General features: G+C 52.4%; 1 protein-coding gene across 9 annotated transcripts in view; it reads right to left on the reverse strand.

The window, feature by feature from the left end:
• The window catches only part of CD5 (CD5 molecule), a 34,880-nt gene that overhangs the window by 4,222 nt on the left and 6,905 nt on the right, over window positions 1-23,753 (reverse strand). For 3 of the 9 annotated variants that reach the window (XM_077962724.1, XM_001083880.5, XM_077962722.1), the window contains exons 2-8: window positions 10,522-10,560; window positions 5,748-6,053; window positions 5,251-5,313; window positions 4,645-4,998; window positions 2,348-2,641; window positions 923-1,048; window positions 25-78 (exon numbers count right to left, since the gene is read on the reverse strand). In XM_077962724.1, coding sequence (XP_077818850.1) covers window positions 25-78; window positions 923-1,048; window positions 2,348-2,641; window positions 4,645-4,998; window positions 5,251-5,313; window positions 5,748-5,976 — 1,120 coding nt within the window. In that variant the 5' untranslated portion in view covers window positions 5,977-6,053; window positions 10,522-10,560. Of the gene's footprint in view, window positions 1-24; window positions 79-922; window positions 1,049-2,347; window positions 2,642-4,644; window positions 4,999-5,250; window positions 5,372-5,677; window positions 6,171-10,521; window positions 10,561-23,753 lie in introns of all 9 variants that reach the window. The other 6 variants (XM_077962726.1, XM_077962725.1, XM_077962723.1 and 3 more) reach the window with 5 other exon arrangements.

A 23,753-nucleotide genomic window follows, 5' to 3' on the forward strand; every position in this document is an offset into this window, starting at 1 on the left:
GCTCCTGCCTGCGGGGACACTTACTGTTCTGGTTCATTCCCGTTGGGCCAATCCACTGGCGCTGCTTCTTCTGGCGGACTGGGCAAGAGACAGGAAAGCGCATCAGAGTGGTGGGGGAAGGTGGGGGTGGGGGCAGGCAGGGGTGGGGGCAGGGCAGGGCCTGGGAGGGAGATGGTGGCAGCAGGTGCAGCTGAGGGCAGGGCTGCTGGGCTCTGCCCCCCGGAGTCTCTCGTCAACCTCGGTTTCCTAACTTGCTTGGGAAGGGAATTGGAGCCATCATATGCCAAAAGAGAGGCCAAGGATGCTGTAGAGGTGGCTGGCTCCCCAGGAGAAAAGACCACAGGCGTTTAGAACTAGACCTGGGCAGGCACTAGGACCCAATACTCCCCTGCTGGGCCTTCCGTTCCCAATCTCTCCCCTCTCATTTCTTTGTCTGAATAATTTCCTCTTAAGTTCTGCGAGGCAAGGAGAACAACCCGCCGCGTTCACAAGGTGTGCGATCGCCCATTTGGTAGATGAAGGAACTGAGGGTCGGAGAGAGGAAGTGTCCCAATCAGCATCCCGGGCAGTGGTAAGTGGTGGGGCTAGGCCTGGGATGTGTGTCTCCTGCCATCAGAGGCCGTGCTGAACACCCTCTGGGCCTGCCACAGCCTCGGGAATGGCCGCACCCCTGGCCTGGAGTGGGTCTCAGCTGGGCGCCAGAGATGGACATATGGGCAATTGCAATTTTGTTTACTTTCTGTTTCTGTTACTTGGGGCAGAAAATGGCTAATGGGCAGGAGAAGGGAAGGCTGGGGGGCGAAGCAGAGGTGCCCTGCATGCCCAGCTCTCTGGAGGCACAACTCCTCCTCTGGGAGACTCCAGGGCAGCCCCTCCAGTCTCTGCACATGGAAATGGAGCCACTCAGGGCCACGACACCTACATTTCTTCACCAGCTTCTTGTAGGCAAGGGGGCCGCACACGACCAGCAGCACCCCCAGGAGCACCAGGGCCAGGATGATGCTTGCCACGGTGCCTGCGGCTGGGCCTGCTGGATTTGGATCCTGGCCTGGGGAAGCAGGAAGAGTTAGGTCAGTCCCAGCCCTGGGGGAGAAAAACTGTGGGAGGGAAGCTGCTGGCTGCCTGGCTTCCACCAGTCACCCTTGCTCATCCGAGAAATCATCAGCATGCACGGAAGGCAATGATCTATTTGACTGTCCCTCCATCCATCTCTAGAACTCCCTGCTACCCTCTCACCCACCCACCATTTATCATCTAACAGTTGATCATCTAGCTATCATTTGCCGCACTTGTTATAAGTTATTTAATTTTCTACCGTTTGCCAGTTGTTAGTGATCACCTTGCCATCATATACCATCATAAAGCAACATATGATCTTATACCAATAGCCAGCTGGGCCTCTATTCTTTTTTTTTTTTTTGAGACGGAGCCTCGCTCTGTTGCCCAGGCTGGAGCACAGTGGCACAATCTCGGCTCACTGCAAGCTCCGCCTCCCGGGTTTACGCCATTCTCCTGCCTCAGCCTCCTGAGTAGCTGGGACTACAGGCACCCGCCACCACGCCCGGCTAATTTTTTGTATTTTTAGTAGAGATGAGGTTTCACCGTGTTAGCCAGGATGGTCTTGATCTCCTGACCTCGTGATCCACCCACCTCAGCCTCCTAAAGTGCTGGGATTACGGGCGTGAGCCACTGCGCCCGGCCGGGCCTCTATTCTTGATCCATCCATCCATCTGTCCATTCATCCTTCTGTTCATCCATCCATCCATCCATCCATCCATCCATCCATCCATCCATCCATCCATCCATCCATATGTCCATTCATCCTTCTGTTCATCCATCCATCCATCCATCTATCCATCCATCCATCCATCCAACCATCCATCCACCCACCCACTGATCCATCCATCCACCCACCCACCCACCAATCCATCCATCCATCCATCCATCCATCCATCCATCCATCCATCCATCCATCCATCCATCCATTTCTCTCTTTTACTTGCCATTTAGTTACCATTCATGTAGCAAATATGTGCTATCTACCATTTGATTTTCTGGCTTCCACCTTGCAAAAGTAGAAGGTAGAAAGAGAAGTTCTGTGACTCATCAGCTGCCTGACAGTGATCTCTGCCTGTTGCTTGCCCTGTCTCCTGTTATTGTTCATGCCCATTGCTGTCTGAGTACTCTTACTCCCTGGCCCTCCAATTTCCCTCTCTCCATCCTTTCTGGGTCTCTGGGACTCTCTGTCTAGCTCCCCAGGGCTGCCCTTTAGAGACATGCACCCTGACCGGGTCCTAGAGGTAAAGTTGTAACTGCTTCCACCCACTGTGGGCTGTGGCCAACTCACATGTGACAAACACCTTCTTGCAGTAGGACTTTCTCTCTGTAAGTTCGTGGCACTGTGACAGCTTCTGATGGGGACAGGAGAGCCCCCGGGATGTTGGGTCACCAGCGTCCAGCGCTTGATAGGAGTTGAAGCTGCCACACTGCTGCTCCCGGCATACCTCCTCCCATCGCAGAGAGCTCTTGGCTGAAGAGCTATCGCACAGGGCTGCCCACTGAGCCCCCTGGCGCACCTCCACGGTGCCTTCACAGATGCTGCTGCCCCCTACCAGACGGCTCTGCACCTTGGGCTGGAAACCTGAGAGGGGAAGCAATGGGAAAGGAGGGTGCAAATGTGGTCCTGAGCCTTTGTGCTGCTTCCTGGGGCCCCATGCCACTGGCAAATCGGGGCCCTGGCTAGGGGAAGGCACTGTGTGGGACCACCAGAAGAGGCAGCCTTCCTTTCTGCCCTTCCCTTCTTCTGGTACCCTCTGTGGCTCTTCCCCTGACCCAGCGCTGTCTCTGGTGCCTCTGGGCAGCTGCCAGCACCATCCTGAGACACAGCAGCGTAGGCGCTTTCTGCTAGGAACCTGTTGGCAGCCACCAGCAGGGAGTCGGCCCCATGCCAGGTGGAGGTAAGAGAAGAGCGTGGGAAATAGGCTCCACCTGGGTCCGCTTCCCACTTGGAAACATCCTGTCATTCTCCCGCTGCACTCTGGGAAGAAGAAGGACTTTTCAGAAGAGGTAAACTGAGGCCCAGGGGTTGGAAAGACCTACTGCCCTGAGTCCTGGCAGTTCACAGTTGGGACAGATCCTGCTGCCCAGGCACTGAACGCTGAGGGCCAGGCTTTCAGCAAGGGGGGCCTGGCTCAACAGAGGCACGCATTTATTTCTGCCTGCCGAGGTGGGGCCTGGGAGTCCGTAGCTGAGGCCCACACACGCTCAGTTTAGAGAGAGTTGGGATCTCACCAGCTTTGGCCAGTTTCCATAGCAACATCCACCTTCAAAGCCCTAGTAAATCTATTTAGAAGAAGCTTCAAAGGTAAGAACCCTGGGTATGGTTTTACAGGTTGTAGCCTGCAGGAAGGATAGTAGCTGAGGGGCGGGTGGGAGTGTGAGCCAGCCCCTGCTTCCCTCATCAGGCCAAGAGACCCCTGGGAGCTGCTTGTGCTGGGGGAGGGGCAGCATTTTACTAATTTACACCAGGTACTCAGCGTGCTGGCAGGACAGCCAGGTGGCCCCGAGCAGTGATTCCTAGATTTGTGCACGTAAATCACTGAGGACCTTGCTGAAAAGTGGATTCTGATTCGGAAGGTCTGGGCTGGGGCCTGAGCACCTGCATCTCTAACTGGCTGCTGCTGGTCCAGGACCACATGGAGTCACCAAGGCTGAGACAACAGGCTCTAGAGTGACCCTGCTTGAACAGAAATCCCAGCAAGTGCTCCATAGTACTGGGCAAGAGGTTTAGCCTCTCTAAACCTCAGCCTCCTCACTGTAAAGAGGGGTGATAATAATAACACCCGCCTCCTAAGGCCATGTGGAAAATTTAGAAGGCCCAGGAACGGTCCCTGCACGAAGTAAGCTCTCGGTAAGTACAATCCAGACTTTACTGAGAACACTTCTGACCACAGGAACCCGCTACTTCCGGAGGGAGGCGTGCTGCGAGGATTCTCCCTTCATTTCAGCTGTGGTTTCTTCCCTTTAGTTTTCTTCATTGATCCTGGTTTGGGCCACTGGGGTCTCACAGACTCAGGCTCACCTGCCCCCTCCCCTCAACCACACAGCGGCATCGTTCTCTTTATTTTGTCAGCGCGCGGCGCAGGACCCTCTGCAGAGCCCTCCTGGGGGCTGTCTGTTTCTCTCTTTGCCTGCTGTGCTCTTACCTCCGGGCCTCAGGGCCCTCCCACCTCTCACCATTGCTGCAACGTCAACCCTTGGGATTTACAAACGCCCCTCCTGCAAGGCCCACCCCTCCAAGTGCCCCATCTTTGGCACACGCCACAATTCCTACCTAGACATTTTTTTCTCCCCTGAACCCACAAAAAGACCTTGCCTCCTCCTGGAAGTCCTGCCGACTCCCCTTCCCCATGTGGCAGCTGAGCCAGTGGTTCCTTTGGGCTTGGGGTGTGTAGCTTTGCAGAGATTACCCAGGCGTTGAGTGTGGATGCATCCTCCCCACCCCAACCCTTCTTGCCTCTTAGAGGCCAAGACCAGGCCTCCACTTCCCTTGTATTCTCCATAGTGCCCCGTGCTGCACATATGTTCCCTGACCTTCTGGGATGCAGCAGAAGGTGTCATGGGGCTTGGCCAGGTCTCACTTACCTGAGCAGAGGAGGGCAAGAACTTGGCCACTGTTGCGGGGCTTGATTTTCCGGAAGCAATGCTCCAGGGAGGTACAGCTCGAGTTCCGGATCGTCCATTGGATTGGCAAGGGCTGGTGTTCCCGCAGCTCCCCTGGGTCTTGGGCTGTGGCTGCCTCGGTCTCTGGCAGATGCTTCAAGAAGGAGCCACACTGGAGGCTGCTGCAGAGAAAGTTCTCCAGGACCTGGGTCTTGTCCTGGGCCTTGTCCTGGGCCTCATAGCTGATGGTACCCCCCAGGCTGCCGCTGTAGAACTCCACCACGCCGGCACAGTGCCGGCCTGCAGCCTGTGCCACCAGCTGCAGCCTGGGAGGAGCTGGGAGAAGAGAGAGCGGGAGGGGGAGACAGCTGAGCGCCGAGGGCTCCTGGGCACTCCTTGCTGTTTGGCCCCAACTTGTGGACAGCTGCTGACCAACACTTGGCCTTGGGAGGTGGTGGGGTCCCAAATATTACGTAGAACAACCAATACTAAACATTTCCACTTTATCGGAAATTCAAATGTAACTGGGCGTCCTGGGTTTTTATTTGCTAGCTCTGACTCCCTGCGGGGGGTTCAGAATCCTCTTACCTGTGGGCTCTGGAGTTGTGGTGGGCGGGGGCCTTGTGGGTGGAGGTGTTGTCGTCTGGGGCTCTGCAATGAGACAGTCTGGTGAGGGAGGAATGGGTGGTGTGGGGAGGGCCGGGGGCAGCTGGCAACCTTGAGAGGACTAGGAGATCCTGGCATGAACGCCGCTTGGTACACCAGGTCCGCTTGACCCACACGTTGTCTGTAAGCCTCCTGAGAGGCGGGAAGTACCACCCCACTTCCCAGATGGAAGAATAGACGTTCAGAGGCGCCGATGAAGTCAGTGATGGGCAGAACTAGGTCCTCCATTGCCATCCTACAGATGGGTGCTGGCCCCTTCCAGTCTCCCTCCTGGGTATGTGTCTTGGGGAGTGGTTATAAACTGGGGTCCCCCGACCCCTTCCACCAGCCTGCTCAGACCCTAGATCACAGGCCTTGGGCGGTCTCCTTGGGGCTGACGCCCAGGCCCAGGGTGCCCATGTGGCTGGCTAGTTACCCACCTAAGCAGGTCAGGCCCAGAGGGCGACACACATCTCTTCCGCTGTGGCTGCAGTTGGAGAAGGAGCCCAGGCGTCCGTAGCAGGTGATTTGGCTCTGATGTCTGTCGGTGATAAGGAAGGGACCAAGGCTTAAGGGCACCCCACAGTTCAGTCGCTGGCAGACTTTTGACGCTTGATTGGGGTCCTCCCACTGGTTGGAGCTCCGGCCCCAGCTCTGGCTGCAAACCATGTGCCATCCGTACTTGATGTAGACCTCCAGCTGGCCCTGGCACCTCGAGTTGGAACGGGTGAGCCTTGTCTGGAAATCTGGGGGTCAGAAAAGTGTGGTGGGGGTCAGGCTGGGAGGGGTTCCCCACTGGAACCCCTCACTACCCTCTCCCTACCAGGCCCCACGCCCAGTCAAGCTCCCTCCTGACCCGTGGGCTGCCTGCCTCACCCCCTGTGAGCTTCATCCCTTCTGGGGCACTGCAGGGGCTTCCCAGAGGGCCCTGACCCAGGAGGGTGGGGCTCCAGATTTCAGAGCCAGAAGGGAGCTCAGATAAATGGGCAAGGTGTTCTTGGCACCCCCTGTCCAGCAGGATGGCCCCTGTCCTAGAAATTCTGTCTCAAGGGGTCTGAGATTGGGGCTGGTGTCTGCTTTTTAAATGATCTTTAGAAATTAATTTTAGGCCAGGTGTGGTGGCTCATGCCTGTAATCCCAGCACTTTGGGAGGCTGAGGCAGGCAGACCACCTGAGGTCAGGAGTTCGAGACCAGCCTGGCCAACATGGTGAAACAGTGTCTCTACTAAAAAAAGAAAAAATACCAAAAATTAGCTGGGTGTTGTGGCAGGCGCCTGTAATCCCAGCTACTCGGGAGGCTGAGGCAGGAGAATCGCTTGAACCAGGGAGGCAGAGGTTGCAGTGAGCCAAGATCGTGCCACTGCACTCCAACCTGGGTGACAGAGCAAGATTCCATCTAAAAAAAAATTAATTTTATTGAGGTAAATTTATACAGTGAAATGCACTTATTTTAAGGGTACTGTTCAATGGAATTTGACAAATGTATACATGCATATAACCACCACCATAATCTAGATATGGAACATTTCCATCATCTAGAAAGTTCCCTAAGGCCCCTTTATAGTTAATTTCCCTGAATCTAGCCTCAGGCAAACACTGATCTGCTTTCTGTCACAAAAGATGAGTTTTGCCTGCGCTACAATGTCATAGACATGGACTCATACAGCAGATGTTTCATTTTGTTTGGTTTGGCTATTTTTGCTTAGCACGTATTTGAGATTTAGCTATGTCGTTGGGCGCATGAGTAGTTCATTCCTTTTTATTGCCGAATAACAGTTCACTACATGCACATGCCACATTTGTTTTCCATTCACCATTTGATTTGTTTCCGGGTTTTGCCTACTACAAACAAAGTTGCTGTGAACATTCACGTACGGGTCTTTGTGTGGGCGTTTCCATTTCTCTTGGGTAAATACCTAGGAGTGGAATTGCTGGGTCATGGGCAGACATGTGGCTTGTGTGATTTTAATCGAACTCCATGAGGGGAAAAATATACATGTGTGTGCAGTGTGTGTGTCTGTGTGGTGTGGTGTGTGTGGAGTGTGTGTGGTAGGTATGTGTGTGTGGTGTGTGTGGTGTGGTGTGTGTGCGGTGTGTGTGTGTGGTGTGGTGTGTGTGGAGTGTGTGTGGTAGGTATGTGTGTGTGGTGTGTGTGGTGTGCTGTGTGTGGTGTGTGTGGTGTGTGTGCGGTGTGTGTGTGTGGTGTGGTGTGTGGAGTGTGTGTGGTAGGTATGTGTGTGTGGTGTGTGTGGTGTGTGTGGTGTGGGGTATGTGTGATGTGTGTGTGGGGTGTGTGTGGGGTGTGTGTTGTGTGTAGTGCATGTTGTGTGTGTGTGGTGTGTGTGGTGTGTGTAGTGTGTGTGTGGGGTGTGTGTGGTGTGTGTGGTGTGGGGTGTGTGTGTGTGGTATGTGTGTGGGGTGTGTGGTGTATGTGGTGTGCGGTGTGTGTGGTGTGTGAGTGTGGTGTGGTATAGTGTATGTGATGTGTGTGTGTGTGTGGTGTGTAGTGTGGTTATATTTATGTGGGGTGTGTGTGGTGTGTGTGGTATGGTTGTGTGTATGTTGGGTGCGTGTGTGGTGTTTGTGGTGTGTGTGTGGTGTTTGTGTGGTTGTGTGTATGTGTGGTGTGTGTGGTGTGTGTGTGGTGTGTGTGTGGTTGTGTGTATGTGGGGTGTGTAGTGTGTGTGTATGGTTGTATGTGGGGTGTGCGTGGTATGTATAATGTGTGTGGTATGGTTGTGTGCATGTGTGGTGTGTGTAGTGTGTGTGTGTGGTTGTGTGTGTGGTTGTGTGTGTGGGGTGTGTGGTGTGTGTGTGGTGTGGTGTGGTTGTGTGTATGTGTGGTGTGTGTGGAGTGTGTGTGGTGTGTGTGGAGTGTGTGTGGTGTGGTTGTATGTATGTGGGGTGTATGTGTGGTGTGGTGTGGTTGTGTGTATGTGGGGTGTGTGTGGAGTGTGTGTGGGGTGTGTGTGTGTGGCATGTGTGTGTGGTTGTGTGTATGTGGGGTGTGTGTGGGGTGTGTGTGTGGTGTGGTGTGGTTGTGTGTATGTGTGGTGTGTGTGGTGTGTGTGGGGTGTGTGTGGTGTGTGTGTGGTGTGGTTGTATGTATGTGGGGTGTGTGTGGTGTGGTGTGGTTGTGTGTATGTGTGGTGTGTGTGGAGTGTGTGTGGGGTGTGTGTGTGTGGCGTGTGTGTGGGGTGTGTGTGTGTGGTTGTATGTATGCGTGGTGTGTGTGGGGTGTGTGTGTGAGGTGTGGGGTGTGTGTGGTGTGTGTGTGGCGTGTGTGTGGCGTGTGTGTGGTGTGTATGTGGTGTGTGTGGTTTGGTTGTGTGTATGTGTGGTGTGTGTGGGGTGTGTGTGTAGTTGTATGTGTGGTGTGTGTGTGGGGTGTGTGTGGTGTGTGTGGTGTGGTTGTGTGTGTGTGGTATGTGTGGGGTGTGTGTGGTGTGTGTGGGGTGTGTGTGGTATGTGTGTGGGGTGTGTGTGGTGTGTGTGGTGTGTGTGTGGCATGTGTGTGTGTGGTGTGTGGTGTGTGTGGGGTGTGTGTGGCATGTGTGTGGGGGGTGTGGTGTGTGTGTGATGTGTGTGTGGGGTGTGTGTGGCATGTGTGTGGGGGGTGTGTGGTGTGTGTGGTGTGTGTGGGGTGTGTAGGGTGTATGTGTGGTGTGTGTGGGGTGTGTGTGGCATGTGTGTGGGGGGTGTGTGTGGTGTGTGTGGGGTGTGTGTGGTGTATGTGTGGTGTGTGTGTGGTGTGTGTGTGGTGTGTGTGTGGTTGTGTGTATGTGGGGTGTGTGGGGTGTGTGTGGTGTGTGTGTGTGTGTGGTGTGTGTGGGGTGTGTGGGGTGTGTGTAGGGTGTATGTGTGGTGTGTGTGTGGGGTGTGTGTGTGGTGTGTGTGGTGTGTGTGGGGTGTGTGTGAGGTGTGTGTGTGTTTGTGCATAAAGAGCTTCTTGAAGAATATACAAGAAACAAATAAACGTGGTCATTACCTGGGGTGTTGGGGCCGACGTGGGGGTGACTGGGATAGACGGGAATAGAGATGGAAGTGAGACTATTCACTATAGATCTTTATATATTTTTTAGAATTTTTGAGCTGGATGAGTGTGTCACCGATTCAAGAAATTTTTAGAAATGTGAAAGGCTTTTCCAAGTGATTCTGAGGGGAGGTTTTCCCTGGTCGGGAACCACGGGTCAGGCTGCCCTTTTCTTCCGACCAGGACAGTCTGGGGCCAAAGCTGAGGGCCAGGGCTTGCCAAAGACGCTTGGCTAGTTAGAGGCAGAGCGAGCGCGTCTCAACACCTGACATTGGTGGGGCGCTTTGCAGGCTGTCTGCCCAGCGAGCTGGCTCGTTGCAGCTTCACCAGGCAAGAGATTTTCTGCCCATTTCACAGCTGGGGAAACTGGGGCTCAAGGAGGTCAAGCAGTGTGCCAAAGCTTGGAGCCAGGATGTCAGTGCAGGGTCCAGGTCGTGCTTAGGGCCTGCTAAGGCCCCTGTCACTCCCTCTGGCTGCACAGTGGCATCTCAAGACCCTTCAGCTACAATTCACCCCAGATACAGTCAGCCCCATGTTATCCCAGTCAGTGTGAAGGAGAGGTCTGTGGTGAAATGAGGGTGCAAACTGCTGAGTTAAAAAGTGTAATAATTTCTTCGCTGCAGGATTTCTCAGAGCCTTTACTAGGCTGATGGACACCGTCAGTCTCCAGTGGGAGATGTGGTGTTGCCTGCTCTTTCTCCAGCATGCTCCATGGAACCCTATTTGGGAAACAGTCTCTCCGACTAAAGTCCAACCTCTAAGGCTGGACATTCCACACACCTCACAATCAGTCTGCAGCCTCTCTCCGCAGACTCCCCTCTAAACATCTTTGACCATGGAGTGTCTGTCAGGATTGGGTAGGAAATAGGACTTTGCAAGGTGCATTTATGAGCTGGAATGTTTCCTGTGCATGGTGAGTGGGTCATAGTAATAATTATCATGACATCTGGCATTTGTGGGTGATTTATGGCTATCGAGGGCACCCATCTGCATGTGAGCATCTTAAATGTGCAGTGTCTGCATCTATGTGCCTGTGTATATGCTGGGGTTCACCCTCTCTGTAGGGTGGGGTTCACTCTGGCAGAAGCGATGGCTTCATCGAGAGGTCCCCTATGGTCTGACAAAACCACAGCCCCACTCTCCCCCTGCCCCAGGCCTTTCTCCATGTGGCTCTTCCTTACCTGGGTCATCCCAGCTGAGCCGTCCGAGGCAGGAAGCAACTGCAGAAAGGAGAGAGGAGGGTCAGGAAGTGAAGCCAACCGCCCTCTCCCTTCTCCCCAGCTCACCCGCCCACAGCCTGAGCAATGGCCCTTTCTGCCTCCCCCTATCCACACTCATGGGTTTTAGGGACAGGAATTTTTGTACTCCAGGTTGGAACCCCTGAGTGATATGAATTCTATTTAGTGGGTTGCAACCATCGATTTTTTTTCTTCTTAAAAACCCATTGCTTTTAAAATGAACATACATGAAGTTGATTTTTCTTTACTGCATGATTCCGTGAATGTCACATATATAGATGTGTGTGACCACCATCACAATCAAGGTATATGCCAGTTCCATTACTCCCTACCTCAAATTCCCTCATGCTAACCTTTGTAATAATGTAACCATCAATTATTATTATTACTTTTTGAGGCAGAATCTCACTCTCCTCACCCAGGCTAGTGTGCAGTGGCACGATCACAGCTCACTGCAGCCTCAACCTCCCTGGCTCAAAAGGCTCCTCCCACCTCAGCCTCTTGAGTAGCTAGGATTACAGGCATGAGCCACCGTGCCTGGCTAATTTTTTTACAATTTTTTTTTTTTTTTTTTTTTTTAGAGACAGGGTCTCACTATGTTGTCCAGGCTGGTTTTGAACTCCTGGGCTCAAGTGATCCTCATGCCTCAGCTTCCTGAAGTGCTGGGATTACAGGTGTGAGCCATGGCACTCGGGCCATCAAATTTTTTAAAAAAATGAAATGGAATAGAATAGAGAGGCCATGCACGGTGGCTTATGACTGTAATCCCAGCACTTAGCGGGGCCAAGGTGGGAGGACTGCTTGAGCCCAGGAGTTGGACCCTGCAGTGGGCTATGATTATGCCACAGCACTCTAGCCTGGGTGACAGAGTAAGACACTGTCTGAAAACCATTAAGATAAAATAAAAAAGAATGTCAGAATGCACTATACATTGTGAGGGTGAGGACCACTTTTTGTGTGTTGAGGGTTGTAATGTAAAAATGTCCTGTGTGTTGCTTCCTCTCGAAAACATTTGAGCTCCTTAGTTCTAGAGAATGGAGAAATGAGCCAGAAAAGGGCCAGGCGCCGTGGCTCATGGCTGTAATCCAAGCACTTTGGGAGGCCGAGGTGGGCGGATCACTTGAGGTCAGGAGTTTGAGACTGGCCCAGTCAATATGGTGAAACCCTGTCTGTACTAAAAATGATAAAAATTAGCTCGGCGTGATGGTGCATGCCTGTAATCCCAACTCCTCGGGAGGCTGAGGCAGGAGAATTGCTTGAACCTGGAAGGTGGAGGCTGCAGTGAGCTGAGATTGCACCACTGCACTCCAGCCTGGGTAAGAGAGTGAGATTCTGTCTTTAAAAGAAAAAAAAAAAAAAGGAAAGAAAGAAATGAGCAAGAAATGAGCAAGAAAGGGAACCCAAGAGAACATTTGCTACTTTCCAGCATTCCCAAGGCAGAGTAAGACTGACAGCCACTTATCTTTAACAGCTGCGCATTTCTGGAGAAGACGAAGCTCAAAGAGATGGCGGGACCTGCCCACAGTAGTGTAGCCAGCTAGTTGGCAAGGGAGCCGAGGTGACAGGTCAGGGAACAGGGGTCTGTAGGGAACCAGCCTTCCTCCGTGTGGACCACATGGAAGCTCTGCCTCCTTGTAGCCCTGTCTCACTGTGGAGCGGGGGCAAAGTGGCCCACTGCAGGGCTCTCAGCAGAGCAGCAGCTGGCCAGCTCATCTGTGGCTGGGGAAGAGGTTTAATTTGGGTGGGGACAAGGTGGAGTAGCAAGCTCACGTGACTTCAAAGCTTAACCTCTGTATTCACCACCTAGCATGATCAGTTAGGGTGCAGGTAGAGTATTTTGATTTCCATCTGTCTGACTTGGGTTTACTCTTGGATTTATGGCACTGGGTCAAGGAGACTGTTGACTATTTTATATTAATATAATATAACTTTCACTATTATATATTAATAGTGAAAGGCTGTGTTCAAATTGTTTGTGAGAAATTGTTGCTGGGTGTTAAAAAATAGGTGTGTTGAGCTGGGCCAGGGGCTCAAGGCTGTAGTCCTACCTACTCAGCAGGCTGAGGCAGGAGGCTCCCTTGAGCCGAGGAGTTCGAGTCCAGCCTGGACAACATAGCAAGACCCCATCTCTTAAAAAATAGGTGTGCTTTGAAAAAGCTGTTCTTGCTTGAGTGTTCTCAAGCTGGTGGTTGAATTTTAAGGGGTGATGTGCCCCACAGTTCATCCTTGCCCCCGAATCAAGACTTTTCATGATGAAGTCATCATGGCCCTGTGGTAAGTTTCCCTTGAATCTGCAAGATCCTTTCACAGCTGTTGCTCTAGGAGTCACGGGCCTTGGAAGGGGAAGGTTATTCTCATCAACAGGGAAGTGTGCAGAGGTCTGGCCTGGGTGGAAAGGGATGGCCCAGTTGTCAAGCATCTGATCAATTTTTTATTTTTATTTTTTGAGACAGAGTCTTGCTCTCTTGCCCAGGTTGGAATGCAGTGCCATGAATTTGACTCACTATAACCTCTACTTCCCTGGTTCAAGCAATTCTCCTGCCTCAACCTCCCAAGTAGCTGGGACTACAGACTTGCACCACCATGCCCAGCTAATTTTTGTACTTTTAGTAGAGACGAGGTTTCACTATGTTGGCCAGGCTGGCCTTGAACTCCTGACCTCAGGTGATCCACCTGCCTCAGCCTCCCAAAGTGCTGGGATTACAGGCATGAGCCACCACACCCAATCAATCATCTGATTTATTGCAGTGGGCAGGGCAGCCGCAGGAGGCCATTGGGGAGATGTCCAGCCAGCAAGAAAGATCGGGAGGGAGGCCCTTTTGCTCTGCCCGCACCTCTCGCTCCTGACCTCTCATTCCCACCTCCCTCTCATCCCAGCTGCCCATTAGAAGCAGGGCAGTGCGCCTTGAAAGAGTCATCCCTCTGGCTAAGTCTCGAGGGCTAAGGCAGCTTGAAGTGCCGCCTGGGGGAGTGGGAGTCCGCAGATCTGCCCTTCAGTGCTACACAGTTCAGGATGGGTTTTCAGTCACCAGTAACTTTCTACTGCTCCAGTTCTGAGTATCAGCTCTGCCACTTCCTGCCTATAGAGTCTGGGGAGCACGTCTGTCCTGTCTGTATGCCTCCGAGCCTTGACTTCCTCACTCATAGCATGAGGATGAGCATGGGACTAGCCTTCTCGAGCTGTTGTGAAGACGAGATGAGTTAATCGGTGTAAAGGGCTTAGCCCAGTGCCTTCCTGGCCTGTGTTCGGTGCTCAGAGCTGGTGCTACTAGTCTGCAGAGTAGGCTGGGCTGGGGGACACTGTGCCCAGGGCGGCAGACCCTCGGGGACCTTTCCCAGCGGGAAGATTCCCTGTCCAGGAGCACAGAGAGCCAGACCATGGGGCTCACCACTTCTTTCTTCTAACTTGGAAACTTTGCGCAGACGGTCCAGACTTAGGGTGGTTCAACTTATGACTTTTCAAGTTTGCAATGGGTTTATTGGGGTATTAGATGATTTTTGACTTAGGATGTTTTCAGCTTACAATGGGTTTATTGAGAGGTAACCCCACTGTAGGTCAAGGAGCATCTCTATTTCCTGAGTCATCATACTCAATGTTCATTATTAACAGCAGCTGCCAACTATTGAGCACCTGCTGCATACTTAGCCCTCGGGATGTTCATCATAGATATTGTTGTTAGTCTTCCACACAGCCCCATCACGAGAGTTGAGTACGCTCCTGGTATAAATGTCAGGAGAGGGCAAATGCCCTGTCCCGGGTGATACGGCAGGCAGGTGGAGTCGAACCATGTGTCTGACTCCAAAACCCATGCTCTCTGCTCCCAGCCACCCAATCGCTCCTCCAGAGTGCCAGGTTTGGAGATGCAGAGATGGACACCACCTGCATCTGACCTGGAAGCGCTCGTGCAGTCAGACCCTGAAGGCCTGGGGACAGGGACCGGGCCTGACAATCATGGCAAATTCCACACAGAATAGCCTAGGCCTTTCTCAGAGAATGTTCTTGGGGAAGACTGAACAAGCTGGAAAACCAATTGAAATTCTTTAAAAAAATGCTCTAACAAATGCTTTAATAAAAAAGATATTTATGCGTTCTATAGTGTCGCCCTGGAACCTTCCTCCGGGTGCCTGTCTGGTCCCCAGATGAGCAGCACTTCCTCTCTTCTCCTTCCATCTCTATCACTGTCACCATCATCATCCCCGTCACCGTCATCATCATTGTCACCATCACCGTCACCATCACCATCACTGTTACCATCACCATCACAGTTACCATCATCATCACCATCACTGTCACCATCATCACCATCACTGTCACCATCATTATCACCATCACCGTCACCATCACCGTCACCATCATCACCACCATTACCGTTACCATCACCGTCACCGTCACCATCACCATCAACATCATCATCACCATCACCGTCACCATCATCACCATCACTGTCACCATCACTATCATCACTGTCGCCATCATCACCATCACTGTCACCATCATCATCACCATCATCATCACCATCACTGTCACCATCATGACCACCATTACTGTTACCATCATCATCACTGTCACCATCATCACCATCACCGTCACCATCACTGTCACCATCACCATCACCGTCACCATCATCACCATCACCGTCAACATCATCACCATCACTGTCACCATCACCAACATTTTAACAGTTTTCACTCTTTTGGGTCTTTTACATGTTAACTCTCCCAGTCCTCACCACAATGCTATGAAGTAGGTACGATTATTTTGGTCCCGATTTTACAGACCAGGAAACTGAGAAGGGTTAAATGACTTGTCCAAGCAACTAATGAGTGCTGGGGCCCAAACTCCACCCTAGCCGTCTGGCACCGAGTCTGAGCTTTTGCCAGTGAGACCCAAACTGCCTCCCTTCACTCCAGCAGGAAGCCCATGATGGCCTGCCCCAGGTTTCATTGATTCCTGCACGGCCCTGGTGTGCAATCCTGATCAACAGGAATGAATCTGTGATACCGTTCAGTCAGTAAAACATGCAGTGGGAAGACTTAGCTATGAATGTGCTGTGTGACCTTGGCAAGCCACTCAACCTCTCTGGGCTCAGTTTCTTAATCTGTAAAGTAAGGAAGTTAGATTCCACAATCCCTCACCTTCCCCCTGGTTCAAACACCTACGATCTCTAATCTTTAGCTCCTGATGGATTTCAGCGGCTGTTGGAGAAGGGCAGTGAGATGGGCAGCTGACTTGGAAGCTACCTGAGTGTGTAGTGTATATTCTTTCTGCCTGTCCATGAATGTGTTCAGGGTTTTTTTGTTTGTTTGTTTGCTTGTTTGTTTTTCACTTATAATCTAGGGAGCAGAATGAACATTGAGGTTTTGAGGGTCCACAACCTATTTTCATTTTTTAGTTGTTTCTCACAGGGGTCAGACCAGCACCCTCCTTCCCCTGAGCCCTGCAGTCTGTGTTCAGGGTCTCCCTGACCCCTCTGGAGAGTCTACAGCTTACTCCTGCGCCATCCTTTCTAGCCTCAAGAAGCCTGAGGCTCCTGCTGTTGCCAAAGCTGTGGACAGAATCCCTGACACTCGAGACCAGGAGGCCTCCCGAGGCCTGGAAGCACTATGCCGTTTCCTTATCCACCAGCCACGCCTCACCCCGAGCAACTGGGGCTACGGATGAGAATTCTCTGAAGACCCCTTCCTTCTCCTGCCCACCTCCCCTTGGAGCTCTCACAATTTAGGGCCTGGACTGGGCAAACTCAGGCAAAACTCAGGGCTAAAGAAGTTACAAGGTTTATCACACCCCAGGAGCCCCCGTCTCTTGTCTTTGCATTGGCAGAGACAATATTTTTGGCCCTGCCTGCCCTGAGGTCTTGGTGAGGATTCGAAAGCAGCTCCAAGACATTTATATCCGCCTCCCCATCCCTCTCATTCCTCTTGCCCCCAAGGTATCCAGGGTAATTCTCACTTTGGCTCTCATGACGGCGTCCCATGAGTTTTATTTGCGCTGCACAGTGTTTAAAATTTTGAGCCAATTTTTAAAAAAAGGTTTCTTTTAATTTTGTTTTGCTTTTTAAACAAATTTCAAGATCCAGGCGTTTTTGAAAAATAGGACATCCTGGCCGGGCGCGGTGGCTCAAGCCTGTAATCCCAGCACTTTGGGAGGCCGAGATGGGCGGATCACGAGGTCAGGAGATCGAGACCATCCTGGCTAACACGGTGAAACCCCGTCTCTACTAAAAAATACAAAAAACTAGCCGGGCGAGGTGGCGGGCGCCTGTAGTCCCAGCTACTCGGGAGGCTGAGGCAGGAGAATGGTCTAAACCCGGGAGGCGGAGCTTGCAGTGAGCTGAGATCCGGCCACTGCACCCCAGCCTGGGCGACAGAGCAAGACTCTGTCTCAAAAAAAAAAAAAAAGAAAAATAGGACATCCTGGTTCCACTGGCTGTGCCTCTGGCGGCCCCAGGCAGTGGCAGTGGCCCTTGCCTTCTGTTTTGTCAACGCCTTGCTGGCACCCTACAGTTGCCATGTGTCTAGAGAGCCCGGGCTTCAAACACATGGCAGTGTCTGCAGCGAAACATATGCAATTTCACACTAAGTGGGATGCGTCAAGATTATAAATAGCCTCCCATTCGTTCAGGTCAGGATTTGCACCAGATGCATTTGCCAGAAACTTACAAATGTTTTTTGGGCTTTGGAATTACAGATGAATATTGTTGTCTTCCATGATGGGTCCCAGTTTACAGAGGAGGAGGCCGTCGTGGTGCACGGGAGTAAGAGCTCGGCATGGCCAGAATTCAGCCTAGGGCGGCTGGCTTTGTGACCTGCCCTCCTGGCCCCCGCCTCTGGCTCACTCCTAGGTCCTGCGTGGACCCTTCGGGATTTGCCTCTGACGCCCCTGAACCCTGGGAAATGGAGGCAAGGGTGTGGCCTGCTTAGGGTTCCGCAGGCACCCGGATTCACAGGGAGGGGCCTGTGATCGTGACCGATGATAACAAAATGACAGCATCCTTACCCTGTGCAGACCCCAGGATGAGGATTTTTCACCGAAGACCCTATTTCGTCCTGGAGCCTCAGAGGACAGGGCGCCATCACCAGTTTGTTTCACAAATAAGAAACCTATGACTGATTTAGTGTAGTTTGCAAGTCAGGTGTTCCCTTTTTCCCGTAAACATGATTGCTTCTAACAGTCCACAGACCTCCCCATAGCTACAGCCATTGATGTCCATCAAATACAGTAGCTCTGCCTGTGTTTGGGGGAGGATTCTGGATCTTTCTTGAATCCTCTATGTTGGCTGAGTTAAAGGCCAGAAGCCCCTCTGTTTCTGAAACGACAGTCATCTGTGGAGTTGGAGCCGTCTCAGGGCTTTAGGGAAACGAAGATCGTAAAGGACCAAAATTCCCTTTCTTGGGTTGCGCACAGATGAAATGATTGATTTATGATTAGGCAGCTTTTATGTGCAAAATACATACAGAATCACACTGGGCTGAAACCAGGAGAGGCCTGGGAATGGAGCCCGCAGGAAGGAACAGCAGATTCAGGTCTCTAATCTGGCTCCCCGAGGGCCTGTCCCAGTGAGCGGACAGTGGGTCGTGGGCAGAATGGCCTTTGCTGTTGGAATTGTTATTTCTCTCTCGCGCTAGTGGTCTGCTCTTGCATGAGTTTCGCACCATATACGGTGTCTCTGCCGTCACAGCGACAAGCCTTTGGTTTTGTTTAGAGCTTTACCTACCCCAAAGCTCTCTCATGCACTAGGCCCCTTCTTTCCACCCACAGCCCTGTGAAGAAGGGACCATGCTCACCCCCATTTTCAGATTAGGAAACCGAGGTTCAGAGAGGCTGAGTGACTTGCCCAAGGTCACACAGCTAGCTGGTGGTAGAGTCAGGAGAGAAACCCTGTCTCCATCGCCTGGCAGGGCCTGTGGGAGTCTACCCCAGGGAGGCCCCAGAGCCTGCTTGCTCTGGAGTGCAGATGGGGGAAACTGGGGCCAGAAGGAGGGAGGGGTTCATTCCAGATGCTTCTGTGGGAGTCTGTGGCAGTGCCTGGGACCCTTGTCGTCTGTGCAGACTGCCACCACCCATTTCCTACGCTATTCCTACCGTATCTGTCCCCTGGAGAGGAGTATTAGGGTCTCTCTGGACACCATGAAAGTCAGGCCTTGAAAGGTACATGTTGATGATGATGATGCTGGTCGCGGTGATAGTGGCAGTTATAGAGGAAGTGATCCAGGCCCACAATCTCTTATCTGCAATTCAAAATCCAAAATCTAAAAGTCTTGTTCTAATGCATTTGGTGGGAGGGTGTTTGCTGTCTTTACATCCCTCTAAGTGTGCAAATTCATGTTTCACTGCAGAAATGGGAATGTGTTGAACGCAGGGCGCTGCCCCAGGCCTCACTGCGTGTGTTAAGAGCACACAGTATGTACACAGTATTTCCTTCTACAATCTGAAACCTTCTGAATTTCCAAATGCATCTGGCCTGGGGTTCAAGATGCACTTGAGGACCTGGAGAGGTGAGAGTTATGCTCACCTCTCTGCTCCTGTGTGGCTCTCCAGTGCATGGGAGAAACAGCCCAAGTCCTCAGGGAGGCCTCTGTGGTCCTCGTGGCTGTCTCATGGACCCCCTCGCTGACCTGCGGCTGGATGCCCCTCTGCCTGCAACACTCCTCCTCAGGTCCCACACGGTGGGCTCACTGCCTTCTTTCAAACATTGACTCAAATATCTTCTCATGAGAACCGCTGAATCCTCCCTAGGTACCACACACCCCACCAAGGCTTCCGGTCCCAGCCCTCCTCTCTGTCTGTCTCCATACCTCTCCTGACCGTCTAGTATTTGCATAATCACTAGCTTAGCTTGTCTCTTGTCTGTCTCCCCATCACACCCTGACTGTTATGGCAGATCCACCAGGGCAGGGATTTTCCACTGTTTTGTTCACTGCTGTGTCCTCAGCACTTAGAACAGTGTCTGGCACATAGTAGGTGTTCAGTCCATAGGTAGTCTCTGAATAAACCCGATGTAATGATTGCAGTGATCTTTTGAGGTGGGCACAGCAAGGAACCCCTATTTTTATAGATGAGACCCTGAGAGATGTTCATTTGTGAGTGGCCAAGCAGAAATCAAACTAGGTCTGCATTGCTCCAAAGCTCCCCTCCACAGGGCTGTGCATATCTGTGTTCACAGGCACACACAGCACATGTGCACATGGACACACACAGTAGATGTTCAATCAGTTACACACACACACACAGTAGATGTTCAATCAATTTCACATACACACACAGACACAGTAGTTGTTCAGTTTCACACACACACACAGAATAGATGTTCAATCAATTTCTCTCTCTCTCACACACACACACACACACAGACACACACACAGCAGATGTTCAATCAGTTTTGTCAGGTTGAGCTGAATTTGCCGCCTGGTCACTGCAGGGAAAACCCCTCTGAACTGGTGGCGACAGAGTGACCAGGAAGGCCAGTGCCAGCCCCCGGGCCCCCAGGTCCCTTCATTCCCTGCTGGAGGTGGGGAGCTCTGGGTCTTCGAGGAGCATGATCCACCCAGGGCCTCACCCAGCCTGGGACAGTGGACCTGCTGCCCTGCTCCAGTGGGAGCCCCACGCTCTCAGGCCTGTCTTTTCCTCTTGCCTTTGCCCTGCCATCCGCTCGGCCTGGGACCCTCTTCCCTTTCTTCTCTGCCTGGCTGGCTCCATCCCTCATTCAGGTCTCAGATTCTCAGATGAGACCTCGCGTCCTTAGAGAGGCCCTCTCTGCCTGCCCAGCCAAGGGGGTGTCCTCCTAGTGCAGACTGTATTGTGCCCGAGGCACTTGCTGATCCCCGCGTTGCACTCAGTATTTCAAAATGTGTAAATATTTCAGTTGCCTTTTTTTTTTTTTATTTTGAGATGGAGTCTTGCTCTGTCGCCCAGGCTGGAGTGCAATGGTGCGATCTCGGCTCACTGCAACCTCTGCCTCCCAGGTTCAAGCGATTCTCCTGCCTCAGCCTCCTGAGTAGCTGGGATTACAGGTGCGTGCCACCCCACCCGGCTAATTTTTATACTTTTAGTAGAGATGAGGTTTCACCATGTTGGCCAGGCTGGTCTTGAACTTCTGGCCTCAGGTGATCCACCCACCTTGGCCTCCTGAAGTGCTGGGATTACAGGCATGAGCCACCATGCCCGGTCTTTGGTGCTTGTTTACTTGTGTTCTCTAACAGGTCTCCTGTTAGCTGGTCAGATCCTTGAGGGCAGGGACTCCTGCCTTGGTCTCTGTATCCCCAGTGTTTTGCACAGAGCCGGATGCACAGGAGATGCTCAATAATATTTGTAGATGAATAAATGAATGAATTAGTGAATAAATAGCCTATGCAAGAGGATTGAGGGGTAGAGAGATGGATGCCCGTGCAGGCCTCTGGCGAGACCCTTATCCCCATTGGCTCCTACCTCGCATTGTTTCTTGCTGGTAATAATAATAATAATAATAATAATAATAATAATAATAATATTTTTAGTAGAGATGAGGTTTCACCATGTTGGCCAGGCTGGTCTTGAACTTCTGGTAATAATAATAATAATAGTTGTTGCTGTTATTATTGTTTATTGAGTACTTACTATACTATATGCCAGGATTGTACTCAAGCTCTGTGTGCATTGATGCATTGCATCCTTATAAGCCTCTATGAGGTACTGTTGTACCCAGTTTACAGATGAGGAAACTGAGGCTTACGGAACTAGTCCAAGATCGCCCAGTTGGTAAGTGGCAGACTGGAATTCAAACTACAGAGTTCATGACTTTCCCATGTCCCAATGCTGGCTTTTAGAGTCGCATCGCCTGGGCCAGTCAGGGTCGTGCAGTTGTCAGAGACGCCTCCCCACCTCACTGCCTGCAGCTGTCCAGGCGGGGTAGGGCTGAGAGGGGAGTAGCTGTGGGAAGCCCTGGCCTGTCGCGAGCACCCAGACATGCTGGGGGCATCTTCATGCCTCAGGGTCCAAAGGTCCCCAAGCCCCGATGCCAGCCAGGAGGCTGCGGTGTCCCCAGGGCTCTGGCGTTGCGGCATCTCTCCTTGGAATGGCTCAAAGGGTGCCTGCACTGTTTGACTCCAGCCCCAGCCCTGACCCTTGGTGTCCCCAGCTCTGGTGGCTGTATCTCTGCTGGTGGAGGTTGTGTCCCGGGGCCATTTTCCCACAGGGGAGTGGCCTTCCCTTTGGTGGCCTTCCTTTTAGCTAAGGGTACAGGGAGGGGCCTCTGTGAAGGCAGGAATGCTGGGCTGGGGGCAGCTCGGCTATGCACCAGCTGCTGCACTCTGGGTTTGCACTTGGCCTTCCTGGGCCTCGCTTTTCCCCACTGTAAAATGGGGCCAATGGGCCCACCTACTTCATTGGCTGCTGTGAAGCTTGCAGCAGAAAATGGCTTTAAAAGTGCTTTGTAAACAGTGACGCACTGAAAAATGGGAATGCTTGGTACCCACCGGCTCACTCAGACGCTGGGAACTGCCTGTTCCTGGGGTCCCAGCTGGCCCCCATACTGGGGGTGAAGGGGGTACCTCCAAGCCTTCCTGACTCTGGCCTGTGTTGGGCCAGGGAACTTGCCTGGTCCCATCAGGAGCCTCACCCATGATGGGATTCAGGTAGGAGGGCCCTAGAGCAGGACATGGGCTCCCATACTTGGCTGGGAGCCTCCCTATCTCAATGGAGTCTGAGGCCAGAGGTGAGGAGCAGGTGCGGGGGGTTAAGGGCCTGGTCCCTCCTCAGCAGGGTGCCCGAAGCCAGCCAGGGGTCTGTCTCTAGGCCTCTTACTTTGGGACAGAAGGCATTTTGTACCTGTTGTTGTTACATGTGAGAAGAGCCATGTGAACATGTGTGCACAGGTGCCATTGTCACATGTTGGGGAGATAATCCTGTATTTGGAGGCCGCGTTGTACTCATGAAAGCACACACACACAGTTCTCACACACATGCACACAGACTCACAGACTCACACACACAGACTCACACATTCCCCCCCACACAGTTCTCACACATGAACACAGACTCACACACACAGACTCACATACACACAGACTCACAAATTCCCCCCCCCACAGTTCTCACACACATGCGCACAGACTCATAGACTCACACACACACAGTTCTTACACACATGAACACAGACTCACACACACAGACTCACACACACACAGTTCTTACACACATGAACACAGACTCACACACACAGACTCACACACACACACAGACTCACACATTCCCCCACACACAGTTCTCACACACACGAACACAGACTCACATACACAGACTCACACACAGACTCACACACACAGACTCACACACACAGACTCACACATACAGACTCACACACACAGACTCACACATTCCCCCACGCACATTTCTCACACACATGAACACAGACTCACACAGACTCACACACAGACTCACACACAGACACATACATACAGACTCACACATTCCCCCATGCACATTTCTCACACACATGAACATAGACTCTCACACACACACATTCCCCCCACACAGTTCTCACACACATGCACACAGACTCATACACACACACATTTCCCCACACTCACACCTGCACGCCCAGCTTCCCTAGGAGGCTGCCGAGGCTCCCTGCTCAGGCAGGCGAGGCCTCCAGACCCTCTCCCTGCCAGCCTGGAAGCCGCTCGCATCCTCCTGTTTCCAGCCCGGAGTCACGCACCTCTGTCACCCTGCCAGACCTTCCAAATCCTCAGGAAGTGGTCAGGTCTCATCCAGTTCACACCCCAACCCCCACATTTCATAAATGGGGAGATCAAGGCCTGGAGAGGCTTGGGGACCTATCTGAGGTCACACAGCGTCGGGCTTACAACCCAGGGCTCGAGGGAAAGCAGGCCCAGAGTGTACTCATCCCAGCCGGCCTGGCTGGGCCCCTCTGGGACTGACCCAGGACTGGGTGTGAGAGGGCCTAGGACTTCCGCTTTGAGTCCTTGACATCTGCTCAGACATTGTCCTCAGAGGCGGCTCCACTCTCCCTTGGCCCACTCTCTGTCCAGAGCATCATCAGAGCTGCATCAGAGACGGTGTTTCCATGTCTCTGGAGGCCACCAAGTAAAGGCTGGGCTGTCAGGGGGGACTCTGCAGAGGGAGGCCTGTATGCGCTGCTAAAATCCAACTCAGCCTAGGAATCAGGTTGTCTGGGCCC

This window comes from Macaca mulatta, chromosome 14 (genome assembly GCF_049350105.2).
Source record: "Macaca mulatta isolate MMU2019108-1 chromosome 14, T2T-MMU8v2.0, whole genome shotgun sequence".
Classification (NCBI taxonomy): domain Eukaryota; kingdom Metazoa; phylum Chordata; class Mammalia; order Primates; family Cercopithecidae; genus Macaca; species Macaca mulatta.